The following is a 15,488-nucleotide window of genomic DNA, read 5'->3' on the forward strand; positions in this document are numbered from 1 at the left end:
ACACCACCTGCACGTCTTGTGCCACTCGATGTGCAGACACTCGCCGCACGTCAAGTTAATGATCCTGAGCTCCTTCGAGTGCGCTCATCCAAAACAGCACTGCGGCTGGGCGACATCCGGCTTGATGGTGTCACAGTCGTCTGCGACACTTCTACACTGGCGTCACCATAAAAGGATAGAAAAGAAGAAAAAAAAACGGGAAAACACTTTCTGGTGCGCTTCAATCTAAGTCAAAAAAGAAAAACTCGCTAATGAAAAAAAATAAAACAATTGTGCAGATAGTTCACTGCCCTGAAAATACGTTGCCTGCCCAGGCAGCCGACCAATATACTTGAAAGAATAAAAGAAGCTTCAGTGTACTCTCAAAACAGAACCTCGCCAACTCGTATGTACTACCTATGAGTTTCGCGATAGCTTATCGATTGGAGCGCCATATTAGTCTCAGGTGATTTCAGTGCGGAACTATACGTTTACAGCAGCAGCTGCACACCTATGTAAAATACTAAAGCTTCCTTCAGGCAACACCACCGTGCCGCCTCCTCCCGGTTGACTCGGCCGCAAGAATTCTGCGTCGATGTCATGCGACGCTCTGTGGCGCCTTCTTTCAGTCGACTTGATCACTAAGAGTCACGTGATGACGTCATGTGGTGCTCAGTAGCGCTCATCATACTCTCCCGCCCATCAGCTCCTCAGCACTGTAGTGTTACGCCTTACACGTTTAAGTCACTGCTGAGCAGCGCATGCGTCGTTGGCTAGATTTCACTGGTAAAAGCTGTCTTCGAATCACTCCTGAGCAATCGAGTGTCATCTTGCTGAAGACGGACGGGAGAAGCTTCCGTCTGAGCAACGCTTCGCATGAGAAACAGTGCGATACAGGGTCGTGTCCAGTAAATTCTTCACCATTACGTCGTGTAAAGCTCCATCGTTTCTTGATTTTTTTTAGCTCGTAGGATTTAGCCCGCAGCTTGATTTTGGCCCGTATCCCGTAGCGCTGATGACGTAGCCATTGTTGACCGACGCAGAGGCAAAGCTGGTCTCCCACGCTGACGACTTTATGTATATTAGACCGGTTGCTGCTCATGCCTTTCTTTCATCTGATTCAATGTGAATGAACTAAGCGTCCGGGTGAAGACATTTGTATTCAATCCCCTCGGTTTAACAAGATACGAAATTACCGAAATGATTGCACTGCTGGACGCTCTCAGGCTGTGAACGTGCGCACTTAAAGGAGTAAGCATCGATTGTATTTTTCGTGAAGTGCAGCTTTTTAACCACGCACGCCGGAGCGTATATGACACGCCAGCAGGGACCTTTTCCAACACTGTCTTTGCATAAAAAGAATGCGGCTCTATATCCGCGCTCACTTTGTCGCAGGTCTGGGCTGCCGCTACAACCGCAGCGTCAAGTGGAGCGAGTGCGACGCCCAGACGCAGACCCGGACCAAGACCATGCCGCTGGTGAGCGGCAACAGCGCGTCCTGCGAGAGCCACAAGGTGGTCACGAAGCCGTGTCCGCAGCAACGGGGACCAGCGCCAGATGAAGCGCAAGCCCAAGCAGGGTGAGCATTTCGTTCGCTTGCAGTTTACTTCTGTAAGGCTATGTCGCAGGTGTTGTTTGTCATTACTGTAGTACTAGTAAGGATTCTTGTCCTCATCTTCGGAAGGCCTAAAACATCGCAGTTTCGCCCGAACAGTGAAGCATTGACAGTGAGAGCGAAGCAGCGTAAACTGCACTGAACGGTCGCTTAATAACTAAACATGCTCGGTGTCGCGACACGTGAATAGAGTTTAATTGCTCGATGACCGCGTGATTGGGAGCGCCGGTAACTGGGCGCGCGCGTGTTAATCCCAAAGTGATCGTTCCGTGCTGCCGCTCCTTTTACCTGTTTCAACTGCCGCGCCCTCCGGAACTATACGTACATCACGTAACATCCAACGTAGGGAGCGCACCAAGGCACCAGCCTTCTTGGCTGGCGGGCCTTGCATGCTCGCCCTTGCACCCGCGGCAGATCACGTGGCCTCGAATAGACGGCACGTGGGTCGTGCATATCGCGCCGTCCACACACAGCATGGCGGTGGCGTCAACACGCCTCGAGTGTGTCTATAATTGCTATCGTAAAAAAAAATCTTCACGTAGATATGAACAAGTCTAAGAGAGAAAGGGAAAGAGAATTTATTATGGGAAAACAGAGAGGTCTTCCAGAGCTAGTATGCTTTATAGTCGGCTACCGTGCATGAGGGCAGCAAGAAAAGGGAAAAAATAGAATGATGGAAGATGTTGAGCAGGACTGGGCGAGGATACCGATTGTTTGGCGAACACTTTCAAAACTTTTTTTAAACGTTGCCTGTGGTAAGATAGCACAATTCTAGTTCATGAGCTGGTCTACTCGAAAAGGTAGACATTACTTGCGAAAAAAAATTGGAACTGCCTAATCGATTAATTAATCAAAATTCACTAATTAAATTTTTAACTAATTACCTGATGGCCCATATTGCAATTTACATATTCTAGCCGTGGAGTTCGCAAGGCGGATCCATTTGGAACGAATTCTCAGGATGACACCAGTTTCGAGATATTCATTCCCGAACTTTGTGGAGAAATGCATTTGCGTTCCCCTTACGTTTGTGTTTAAATGCATAAAACGACGTTCTGCTAAGAGTAGACGCTACGCTTCTCAAGAATGGGCGCGGAGTGTCAATTAACCGCAAAGACCACTTCAGTGGAGAGGCGGAGCTGCCGTCAACTTTCCTGAGTCGAAGTAGAGTGTTGAGCGGAGGGAGTGAGTGTTGAGCGGAGGGCGAGTCGGGCGAAATATCGCGAATCTGGCACTATCACCGAAAGCGATCGCTCGAGATATGGTGGCGGATGACCGTCACGTTACCCGTTCGTCGCCGAAAACCGCTGCGCGTTTCTTATCGTGATCCGCCGTCTTCGCCTACTGGCTCACCAAAGCTTCGCTTACATCTATTCCCCCAGCGCGTGTGATTTGCATACTTTAAAATACTATTTCGGTGTATTGCTACAGAAATACGACAGCTACGCAATTTATTTCTCAGGATATGTGCTACTGTACTAATGGACCCTGCGCTTTTGTTCATTCTTACGCTAGAGGATTCAAAACAGGGCTCACTCGTTCCGTTCTGAAACTACGTCGTCGCGGTATCTAAGCGCTATTACAAAAACAACAACAACAACAAAAAAGGAAACGTGGCGCCATACGGGTCATCGAGATCGCACCGTTGTGGAACTCATCAGACGGGCGCGCACTTGCTGAGCCATTTCCGCGCGTTACCGTTGCGTACGTCTGCCTAATGGAATTCTAATTGCGCAGTAAGGCCGTTCCAAATCTCAAAGGAAACTGTTTTGGGTACCGTGTCCACATCGCATGCAGTGTGCAGCAAATAGGAGCACAGTCAGCGCTCTCCATTACTTAACCCAGAAAAGAAGAGAAATAGATATTGATTTTGAATCGTCCACCTCGCGAGAGGTTGGTTCCGCCGTCTTGAGTGATTGGAGTGGTGCTCTGGTATTCTATACGAAAAAAAAAAGAAATAAAGAAGGTTTGCTTCTCTACGGAGATACGCATTTGTAGGCATCGAGTAAAGATGTCTTTTGACGGCATGAAGAGTATAACGGCAGTTGAAAGCTCGGCGTTCTTTCTTCCTTCGCGTATCTTGATGAGAATGGGAGCACATATTTGCCGTCAGACTATTCGTTCATGTCTGATGTTCGAATTTGATGGGTGTGTTCTTTTTCTTTGTTTTTTAATGCGAAACATTACATGGCTCATGAGGCGGAAAATGCGGCGTTGGCGTGACCACGTCCAAGAGGTCTAAGTGCAGTCAATCGAGGCAGTTGATGACGTCCATTATGGCAAAATTAATTAAGGCACTTTTAATTAAGATAGAGTTAATTAAGGCATTCGAACCCACGACCTTTGGTGGTCGCAGTGCTTTCGCATTCATCCACGTAGGGAATCACTTCAGTGCGCTATTTTTTCGTACATTTATGTGCATCTTAGTTAAACAAGCTGTCCCCGTTGTTTTTTCAGATGAAGAGGAAGAAGAGGACGACGAGTGAACACCAAGGACACGTGGACGGGCCTTTCAAGCTGCCCTGGCTCCTGAGAGAAGGCAGCCACGATCTTTCAAAAAAAAGTCTGGGCACAGTGGGGGCTGCTTACTTCACGCAACGCGCAAACGACGTCTTCAACTTGGGAGACAGCACGGTGACCTTCCACCGCAAGATGGCCGGTGCCGCCAGATGTACAACGGGGTCACGGGGTACCTGCGATTGCTGATCCCCCCCGAAGGTCGAAAAAGATGCGTGCGCTCTGTTTCGTCGCGTCACTGTAAGAGTAAGCGCACGGGCAACCTGTTTATCCTGTTCAAACCTGATGACGTCAGAATTTGGGCCTGTCGGTTGGGCATCGTGAATTTAGTGCAGCGCAACACCAAAAAGAAGTGCTGGAAGTCAGAGCCGTGCGCGTAGTTTTCTGTCCCTCTCCCCTGTTACGCAGTTCTAAATTCAAGCAGTTCAAACTGCGACTTATTTTGCAGCGTTATTATCGCTATCTGACTGTTTGAGATGCCTTAAGGGGGGCCTTTCGTGGCCTTTTTTACACGACGAAAGGTCAACAACCTGTATTGACTTCTACTTGTCTCTATACTCGCTTTGTTCCAAATCGCCCATTTAGCAAAAAAAAAAAAAAAAAGATCGCACATCTTTCTATGAAACCGACGGATACTCATACCGAGAAATACTCAAGCTTCGGACCGTCACCCTCTTGTTTGCGTTATGATTGTGTTGGGGCATCAGGTAGTCGCAGCACGGAAGTCAGCGACGGAAGCGGAGTAAATTTAATCAGTATTAGCAATCCTGGGAGCCAGCGGCGCTGCCAGTGGCGCAGTTTAATCGATGATATCAGGTCCAAGCAGAGAATTGATCCTTTAACCTATTCTTATCAGCTTAAATTACTTAATCTCGTTTTCATACATCGCACGCTGCATTCTCACTCTAACCCAGGAGACAGGGCGACTTAGAGGTCAATAATCACTTGCTGCATATCGATGTGAAGGCGTCATTAGGCTAGAGTGTGGCGTGACGAAATATAGTGAAGCTGCGTCGTAAAGACGAGTAAAATTGTGTGCAAAGGCGCACTTAGGGTAAAACGGCGATGTGGTCATCTAAGTCAGTAACGATAAAGTCGGGGCAATGCCCAATGCACAAAACGTCATCGTCCTGCTCTTCACATGACATCTTACTAATGACGAACAGCTAGTCTGCCTTGCATTCTAACGAAGAAAACCTGGAAGGAAGGATTCTCATCAGAGCGATCTGGTCAGCCTTTTTTAATATTAATTAAACCAACTTAACTCTTGAAACACTGAGTATTCGACGTAGTTGACAACAGTCTACTACAGACGACAAAAAGACGAAAAATACAGAACCAAGTCCAGCGAGCAAGCAATGCTAACTCGATTTTCAGTAGTTCAGAAGTATTTCTTTGTGAAGAAATCCTGGCGATAACGCCTACTTTATCACCAGGATTGGCCGGTCTTGTGAAACGAATGATAAGAAAGGCATAGAATCGAGCGACAAGAATCGTTATTATACTGGCCCTGGAACCGGCATTCGTAACTTCTACGATAGGCGCATACCGCAGTACTTTAAGCCTTGGCGCTATCTCTATTCATCAAAGATTGAGCGATCTGCTTTTGCTAAATCTGAACGCCGATCTAAGATTGCCTCTTAAATATTTTGTTTTGATGTCTGATAATCCTGTAAGCTGTCCGTGATTTCCTGTGGAATGCTACTTATTCGGATTGTATATTCAGACAGGGACACTGCAACGTAAGATTGGCTCGTGTTGTTACGTAATGCTTAAGAAATTATAAAATCATTACAAGCTACTTAACGGATAAGACAACGTAAATAATGGCCTCCACCATGTAACCATTCAGCAGGTCCATCGGCTGAAGCCAATTCACTCACCAAACGGGTAGGCTGCGATTATTCTGGCATAGTTCAGCTTTAGGTCGCCACTGCCAAACCAGGTAATTCATCTTCAAAGCAAAGGGTTTCGAAAATTGCTTACCTTCGAACGGAGCGCGACCACTCGCTTTTATCGAGCCAGTATCTCACTGTTCTCTCATTTAGCTTTAGAACGCACGCACGGCGTACTTTGCAACCGCGTAAATGTCGCGGCTGCCTTTCTTCTGCTCTTACCACACTTACTCAATGTGCCAATGAACATTTCAAGGGCATTCCAAGTGGGAGATGAGGTGTAATGGGTCGATGAATGTGTGACCCGGCCACGTTTTGTGGCTCCTATAACGTCTTTTCATACTCCAGCTCTTATACTTAATGCATTTGTGGGTGTGGTGCGGGAGGGAGGTGGGTTTAACTCATTAAACTATCGTTGTTCGACTTATTATCGATCCCAGCGTGCTTCTGTAGTTGCAGTTAACACTTCCTCTCTGTCCCCTGTAGATCCCGTGCCCCTTGCCAATTTAAGACGGTGTTCCCTTCATTGGACAACGAAGACGTGCGCGAAATGGTGTTCTTTTTTGTTTTTCTTATTTTTCACGATTTTGTTTGCTTCACAGTGACTTACACTACGAATAAAAGAAATGCCTTCAAAATACTGGTGCATTCTTATTCGCGCCTAAAACAGGCACAAGCAATATTTGTTGACACGTTTCACAGACTGCGAAGAGCTTCACAGCAAGTTAAGTGGCAGGTTCTCTTCTTCAATTCTTTCAGAGAGGGCTTATGTTGCAGATGCCAGCAGCGACACAACGGGATGCAGCGTACTCTCTACTGCTGCAATAATGAACACCTAACACCCAAAGCAGGAGAACGGTTTAATAATGTACACACGCGATCACCGACTCATATCCTACAAAGCAAATCAGCATTCACTTCACTTTTGTTTTCTTTTAATAAATCGAGCAGTACGTCCCATATGAAGCAGACGTATATTTTTAACAGTCTATTGAACAGTCTATAAATTCTACCCTATTAGTTCTTTATTGCCTAGACGGCGCACCACATGATTTCAAGTACAGTGCACGCCGAGCACTTTGTTTCAAATGCGTACCTTGCTCAAACTAACTTGTTCAAGGACAAGTTGGTTTGTACTTTGTGAAGTCATTGTAGCGCAAATAAAACAAACACAATTACCAGCCGTGTTGAACCTGTACGCAAGCCATTATTCTGTGTCTTCTTTCTGATCACCTAGGGGGCCTCAATAAATTACATAGTTGAGTGTAGCGCCTATGGCGGCCGGTCTTCGGTTAGCGCCACAATGGCTTCACCATGCGCACCATGCGCAGTCATTGTGCGCACGAAGCCGATGCGCACCTTTGCCAGTATTCACGAAGTGGCTTGCATTGTGCAGTGGTGTAAAGCAGCCAAAGGAACAAGGAACATTGGCAAAGCTGGCCGGCCAATATCAGTTTTTGTGCACGAAACGTTACGTGAATTCCACCCGCGATCTTCACAAACAGTCAAGGAACGTTCTGGTCACAACTCGTGGTCACTGAATTGCCTTGCCTGGCGCAGCTTTGCTGGTTCCATTGAAGCAAGGTAAGATCATTGGTAAGTGGTGAGACGAATTGAATTATGCTACAAAAACTTGGTGTGCGACGGTTTCCTGTAAGTCGCTGGTCATACGGCGTTCGCTATTGCTTTGGCGCACGTAAGATATTTGCAGCTTGAATACAAGAAGAAGGCGATCATCGGCTTCTAAACTTTATTGTGGTTCTCTAGCGATTGTGCGCTAATGTCTTAAAACACGGCACAGAACACTGAGAGGAACACACCCTACTCCATGATGCATTGCAGAAGCTTCAGATATACCTAAGATGACGAGACAGATGTTGGTTTCAGTGGAAGTTGCAGAGGTAACGACTGGAAGCTACAGAAGGTAAGCCCTTAACCAGCTATCGCGTGTATTTCAAACTGGCGGCAGGTTGCATTTTTTTTCTTTTTATACACAGTGCAAACTCTCTTCGGGCCTATGCAAAAGTCAAAAAGCAGAATAAGCAACATATCACTGGATGAACACTTGGGTATTTGCGTATGAGAGCAATTAACATAGTTAACAACGATGTAGTCGTGATATTTTACTAAACGCTGTACAATGCCTTGGGGTAGCAGATACAACTCGAGTATAGCCTATGTTGAGAACAAAAGAGGAAGAAGTATGTCATCGCAACGCGCAAGGGCCAGGGGACACGGGGTTCCAATGAAGCAGTGGTACCAAGCAACCGTAACCGACGGACGCGCACTCATTTCGTCCTTCACAGCCGATATTCAAAGTTAGTGCTCGTTTCGACACAGTTCTGCAGCAATCATGTTTTCTCGTACACATAGACGCACACGAAGGTCACACTTTATGAAGATGAGCTTTACCTGTTTTAATGCACCCCCAATTTTCAAAATATACACAATTTCATGGGTTAATAAACAATTCGGCATTGCCTGCCTTTGGCCACACACCAACCACGCGAAAATTAACCTGTGGTAATGCAGCTCACAGGCTGCCTTATACCATATAGACTCGTGTAAAGGCTGCACCAAGGTCGATCCACATAGGTCGCGAAGCTTCGGGCGAAAAGCTGTTCAGAACAAATTGTCACCGACATCAGCAAGGGTGGTTATGGTAGCAGCGATTGAAGCGTGACTGTTTGGAGGGAATAAGCACTGGGAAAGCAAAAAGCGTTTTTTTTTTATTATTAAAACGAGACGCAGTTAGATTCATTCAACGAAAGTAAAATTCCTAATCAAGTTTATATACGCATGGCGAGAAAAGAAGAGATAACTCTATTTTACTTGATCATTATGAAGAAGTACCTTTTTTCAGCGCCCACCGTGAGAGCGCCCATCGATAGCGGCGGGCGTTGACGCCGCTATCACTTGCAATGCAATTCAGCTCTTGGAGTGCGTGGAAAGGCGCGCTCGTAAAGTTCACCTGTTGCAATACGCCCCCCTCCCATGTGTTGCTTTGCTTGTAGACGTTTGCCTGAATTTGGTGACGCGGGTAGTTTTAGTGTTTCTTAACCTTTGCAGTGAAAAGTAGTGAGTTGCGACCATCAGTTACTTGTTTACTTTAGTTGTTTTCGTGCGACAGCGCTGGCCGACGGGCTTAGCGTCCGACGAAAGGACGAGCACGCTACGCAATCGACGCCCAAAGCGTTCGTCGGCCTCCAAAGAAAGTATGTTCTGTGTAGCGATGCGATTTCGACACCCGTACGGCTGACCGTTTCCTGCAACTACAGTGTACTAGAAGAGTTGCATATTCTAGTACACTGTACCTGCAACGCTTTCTGCGCTGAAATCTCGGAACGCCCATCAAGTCGAATGGCGGGGAATTTGAATATACAGCTCTAATGGCAGGCCTCCGAAAACAAATTTCGCGCCAATGAGAACAAAATGACGTCACTTCTGTTTTTAATGGATATACGTCACATTATTTTTCCGGAAGTTTTCCCTCCTCACACAGATAGCGCTAAGCCCCCTGAACCGCCGATGAGCCGCCATGTTTTGAACGTATAGGCTTCTATGGAAACTTCGCTACCGGGTATATTTACCTTGGCTGCACCCCCTACATCGGGGCTCCTATTGGCGAGAACCATCTAGTGGTGGCATCTATAGTATATCTAGAGCCATAGAGTTTCTCACTATAACACCCAGAGGGTAAACTGGCGCCACTGTCTATGCGAGTTTCTTAAAGGGCGGCCGTGCCCTCATGGGAATGACGGGATATGTGTCTGCGAGGCTTGTGTTGGCTGGTGTTGTACGAGGCTTCGTCTAAAACGTGGATATGGCTACACCAATAACGCGTTCTTAAAATAATATCTACATAAAAGGCTTTCATTCACCCATATTACATCTCTCAATAAAGTTTACTCACCTACAATGCAGCATCAAGCGAAGAAAAGCAAGAACAGACGACAAGTTGTTCCAAAGCGAGCGATAATCTTCTCGTCTGCCCTCCAACTTTAGCGGCCAGCTGATACTTTTTACGTTTCATAGAATTGTGCATCCAATAGTATGTCCTCAGAATTAAACAAAACATGTTTTTGTGTAATAATAAAGCTAAAGCAGTTTTTGACGTCCTGTTTTAGCAGGAAATTAATCATTGTGACAGACGGACCGGTGCTAGCCAGGCGCGTCTTCAAGGCGTTCTGGCTCTCCAAGAACGATGCCAATCCGAATCCACAATATACCGGCATTCCCTTGCATACCACGGCACAGCAGCGCCACATTTCCCTCTAGGTTTTAGTGTGAAACTCTGTCTAGAGCCATCTAGTAGCGGCCTTTACACGGGACTGAACCTTTTGGTTCAGTCCCGTGTAAGGGCCTCGCCTTGTCAAAATTGTGGGAAAAAAGTGCGGCCCTTACACAAATCTATACGGTAGTTTTGTTATGGTGTGTTCTGGTAATGCCCACATGAGAGGCTCATTTATGTTATATTCTCACGATAACCTAAAGTGATCATTGTGAAGCTGATACAAAAATGTAATCTAGTGAATGTACTGGGCTGCTTTTCTTTAGCACCGCCTAATTACTAAAACCAGACATGGTTGACAAACGGGAATAAGTGGAGCAAATGGATCGCAAAGCTATAGACGCAATATCTCCAACCTGTCCACTTCTTCACCAGAACGATCCCGTCTATTTCCTAAAGGCGGCTTCCGCCACAGTGCCAGATCTAGTAGCGATCGCTCGGAACATGTGCAACAGATACCAAAGTATACACTTCTTGTACGCATACGTAGTCCCGGCCCCATTCAAGCAGAAAGTAAAGAACGAGGAGATAAAATTGATGCCAGGAAAGGTCGACCAGACACGTGATCATGTCACGGTAAGTTTTAGTGTCTGCCACCACTGCGATAGCAGGGCTCAGCGCACGCTCTTCAGAAAAGGAACAACGGCTGCGACAAACGCATGTTGAAAGGAAGACGATAAATGTACACGTTGCAAATAAACGACTACACGATCCTACCGGGAGAAAACGTCCACAGAGCGGTTGGCAAAGCGCACCAACAAGTGCGCATTGATTTAAACCTACCGGGAACCAGGCATACTGGACCGAATCCGCCGAGCGCAGTGTTGCGCGTTGGGCCGACCTTTTTGAGGCTGTGTTCCAATACCCGCCGTAGACGGCAAAGTAGACAGCGGCCATCTTAAGTGTCGCTCCAATTATGGCGAAGACGTCAAAGAAGGCAGCGTCGCGGAGATAGCATCAAAGTGGAAAACGATGCAGGCTACTTTCCCGTCCAAACAAGATGGCGGCCGCCGGCTGCGCAGAGAGAGATAGAGAGAGCAAGGAGAGCGTCCGGTTTGCTACCCGGACGCTTGGAAACTCAACGGGAAAGTCTTCTGCGCACAACAAAACATAGTCATGCTTTCCTATCCGCGTAATGTAAGTCCCGTCGTGGTTTTAATTCGTTCGCAGACGCCAACAGTTTAAACACAGAGATAATGTTTGCTGTTCTCAACTTTCTTTTTACCGCGAGGTGGTGTCATGTCGCAGAGACGTCTTCCATGTGTCTTCTAGACGGCTCAAGACGCATTCCATTACTTGGCCTCGAAGCTGCCTCAGCTGTCTTTTCAGCTGTCTACGTATACAGTCTCCAATGCTGGCCAGAAGTGGAACACACGCAGAGAGAATAGGCGAACGGTACGGCTTTACAGAAAGTTTGCTTGCGAAGACTGGCTCCACGATGAAATGCTCCCTCATAGTATATTTCCTTCCTCCATGCATTATGCCTTATGGAAAAAACCTGCATTCAAATAAAATAGCGTATAACATATTTCAAGCATTCCCAAGATCGAGAGACAGACGGCTCCAGTGGAAGCTGCAGCGGTAAGTCCAGCCACGAGAACACTTGGGAACAGCGCAGAAAGACATAAAAAGGACCACCTTAGGGAATACGCAACGACTCTGAACACAGGGCGAGGGAGCAAGCTAGCCGTTCACGCAAAAATTTGTTGGAGTGGAAAGTGGAAACGACGCAAGTGGTGGAACAGGGAAATATAGCAAGCTATCGAAGAGCGTAAGCGGGCGTCTAGGGACCATTGAGAAGCCAAAAAGTTGGGATTACACGAAGAATAGGTGCTCGTTAGATGGAACAATTACCAAGAAAAGAAAAGGGCGGCAAATGAGGTCGTGCAAGAGAAAATTAAATGCGCAAGTGAACTTTGGCTGCGTAACATTCGCAAGAGAAACAAAGACGCACCAAAAAGATTGTGGAACCATGTAAGAGCACTCGGAACTCCTACTAAAAAATTCGCAAACGGCTATAAGGAATGAAGACGGGAATATCTTCAAAGGAAACGAAATGTTGCGGTACATCAGAGACGTTATTAGGGATAACTTCGGCAAAAAAAGAAAGCGCAGTCCCGACTAAAACAGATCCAGCAGGAACAGAGAATCCTGAAATATCAAAATTTAGCGCTGAAAACTTACTGAAAAATAGCGGTTGAGAATGTATTTAATAACACGGCCGCCAGACTCGATGAAATCCCAATGCAGCTAATCAAGCCGAAGAATCCAAAGAGCAAAGTACTGCTGAATAATGCTTTGTAGCAAGTGATTAGAAAAATTCCGTTTGGATGACGTGGAATCAAGATGAACATCATCGACAAAGGCAAAAGCGGTTAAGACAAACTCGTACAGGCGAGTTACAGTAAAGTCGGTGATATATAGAATAACAATGCAAACCATAACAATAGAACTGTCGAAGTGAGTGGAGAAAGAATTCACCGGCGATTGCGATACACCCTAATGCGAAATTTGAGCGCAGTTCTATACATGTTTTCACATCGCGATATTGACCCTTTTCTCCGCGCTCCCGTGGGCGCTGCCATGTTTGATCACGTGGTGACGCGTCCATTGCTTGCCTCAGCTGCCTCCGTGTTTACAATGCAAGCGCGTGACGCCAGTGCGGCGCAGCAAACCTCCGTTTCGACACATATCGTAGACGGTGACTGTGTGGACGACACGAAGCTTTGGCCACAGCTTTAGAGGACATTTAAGTGCTTTCAGAGCTCATTACGCCTTGTCCAAAGGGCGCGAGCAGCGTATACGGTGCTTGCACTAAAAGCGGGGCTAGAAATGTATTCCAAGCTCTCCAAATTTTCCACCTATGAATTAAATCAAGATAACTGTGCTCGTTCTTTATTTGACAAACATTTTGAAGCAGCGGCTTGTCATGTTTGTGACTAAGTAAAGTTCCTTGGTGCGGCCACTATTTGATTGTTTATTTTCAGCCCAATCGCTCGAGGGTATGCTCTGCTGCGATAGATTCGTTCTTGCGGCGCACAAAGCTTGGAATGTAAATGTTCTGTACTTTGTGGTGGCTTGTAGCAAAGACGTGTTATCGCTAGTCCATCGCTTACTCTGTGGACAGTCACGAAACGTTCAGCTTCCAACATTCGTATCTTGCCGGTGTAGTCGCCGTCACTTCGACGCATTGACTCAAGTGTACGCTCATTCACTTATTATTGATACGGTGGAGATAGGGTGGGTGTAAGCGTGTGCGAGTAGGAGTGGATGTGTGTAGTTAACGTGCGAGAAACTTACTATGCTATTAAGCGGCCTTACTCCCTTTTGTAACGAGCGGTACTCACTCTTAAGTGCCGATATTGCGGTGTTGAAGTCCTTTCTTTGGACGTTAGCTATACAGCACAGGCGGATGCATTATGTTTTTTTTTTTTTATCCTCGAGGAAAGCCGTGCATCGCGAAGGGCCGGAAACACAGGTAGTCCTTATGTAGCAGCGGCGACACAGGTTGATTCCATTCACTATTTTTGCAGCTAACTACCACACACGTCTTCCATTTATCGTTACACATTTTGCAGTATGAATTGGGCACAGTGCATTAGCGACCACCCACTTGCATTTCCGACAGCTGATTGAACAGTAGCAGGGCAGAACCAGTGGTGGTTTCGTATTCGTACGCATTCGCTGAGGCAACGTATGGTGCGCCGCCGCGAAAGCGCCATCTCGTTCCTCTAGCGCAAACTGCTCCGCGAAAAGGGTCCATATAGACTGGCGAGTACAATCTGTATCGTGCGGCACGTTGCAAACGGAGCGAAGTGTGGCACGACTGCCTCGCTGATCGGGAGATCACGAGAGGCAGCACGTGGATGACGCGTGGGCGCGATTCCCAGTACTGCAGCCGCCGCAGGCAGATCCCCGCTCATGTAGCGCTTTGTTTCCATATATGGTATCAGTGGACCCGCTCGCCGCATGCCTTATCGTTGGCGTCACCGGTGAACAGACGACGCGCGCTACTCTGGCGTCATCTGTTAGCCACCGTCGGCGCAGAGCCCGTCTTGTGCGGCACTACGCTTTTCTTTTCACTCTTTCGCCATACCCTCCTCCTCCGCTTTCTTTCTCGCGCTCTCTTCGCTATCGCCGTCTTTCATCCCCCACTGCGCTCCGCGTTCGCTGTTTTATCTTTTGCTTAGTGCTCCTTCGCTCGGCTACGCCGAGGACGCCGTCGCTCGCCGCCGGAACACGCGCCTAAGAGCTGCGCTCAAAAAAATGCAGCGAAGAGATTGATACGACCGGATCCGTTATAGGCATAGGTGGCAGTACAAGGTAGATAAAGAAGTTTTGAGGAGGAGAAAGGAAGATTAAGGAGATGTATACAGAATGCTAGAATGAAAAACATGTATAGCATACCTAATTAAATGAAGCAGGCTAGGCGACTGCGTTTCAAAGGCGATGCCGTTAAATCATCGTCATCGACAGTAGCTTCGTGTGGTTTTACACCAAATTTTGAGCAGTGGAGACTCCGAATCCTTAGGCCACACAAGGACCCAAGAAAGCGTGAAAACTCTGAAGCGTACGCAATTCACAGGAGTGGCGCCAAGTGTGTTAGCACGTCATCGCTTAATCTTGCTTGTGAAAGAGTTGAAGTATTAGATCGTTTCGTCACCTGACCAGGTAAGAATGCTTTGTGCTCCAGGTGTCGTGTTGCCTGTTTGGGTATCGCACATTACCAAAACTAGCTGTTTGCATATCTTCACCGAACAGAAGTTGTTAGTCTGCATTCGCGTTGTATTATTATTTGGTGCCGTCTTCCTTGCGCTGTGCCCAGGTATATTCGTAGATTTTTAGCAACAAGATGACTTCCCAACCTTATACAACCACAAGCTGGACGTGCTGCTACTGAAGAAAAATGAATGGTAATTAAAGTGGCACACACTTCATGAAAACACGTTCACGACGGTGGATGATACTCACATATGTACAGTGTACTCAAAACTGTGGAGATGAGTTTGCACAAAGCTCACCCTACGAGCGACGTTCAGGAAAGGGCACGACGCTCCTCCACTCCGCAACGCACAAAGGCGCTATGGATGGGTTCGTCGACTACCCGACACGGCGCAGAGAAGGCTCCAGAGTCAGATCGCCAACAAACACGGCTTTATTCACCCAAGACACAGCACAGTGGGACAGTAAC

The 15,488-nt window shown here is 47.0% G+C and overlaps 1 protein-coding gene across 1 annotated transcript in view; it reads left to right on the top strand.

The window, feature by feature from the left end:
* LOC119465247 (basic proline-rich protein-like) overlaps window positions 1-6,644 on the top strand; it is a 37,162-nt gene extending 30,518 nt beyond the window's left edge. Inside the window, 3 exon segments of the mRNA XM_049656503.1 lie at window positions 1,375-1,511; window positions 1,513-1,558; window positions 4,052-6,644. Of these exon segments, the coding sequence (XP_049512460.1) occupies window positions 1,375-1,511; window positions 1,513-1,558; window positions 4,052-4,080 (212 nt within the window). The 3' untranslated portion in view covers window positions 4,081-6,644.
* The last annotated feature ends 8,844 nt before the right edge of the window (window positions 6,645-15,488 follow it).

Source organism: Dermacentor silvarum, chromosome 9 (genome assembly GCF_013339745.2).
Source record: "Dermacentor silvarum isolate Dsil-2018 chromosome 9, BIME_Dsil_1.4, whole genome shotgun sequence".
In the NCBI taxonomy this organism is placed as follows: Eukaryota; Metazoa; Arthropoda; class Arachnida; order Ixodida; family Ixodidae; genus Dermacentor; species Dermacentor silvarum.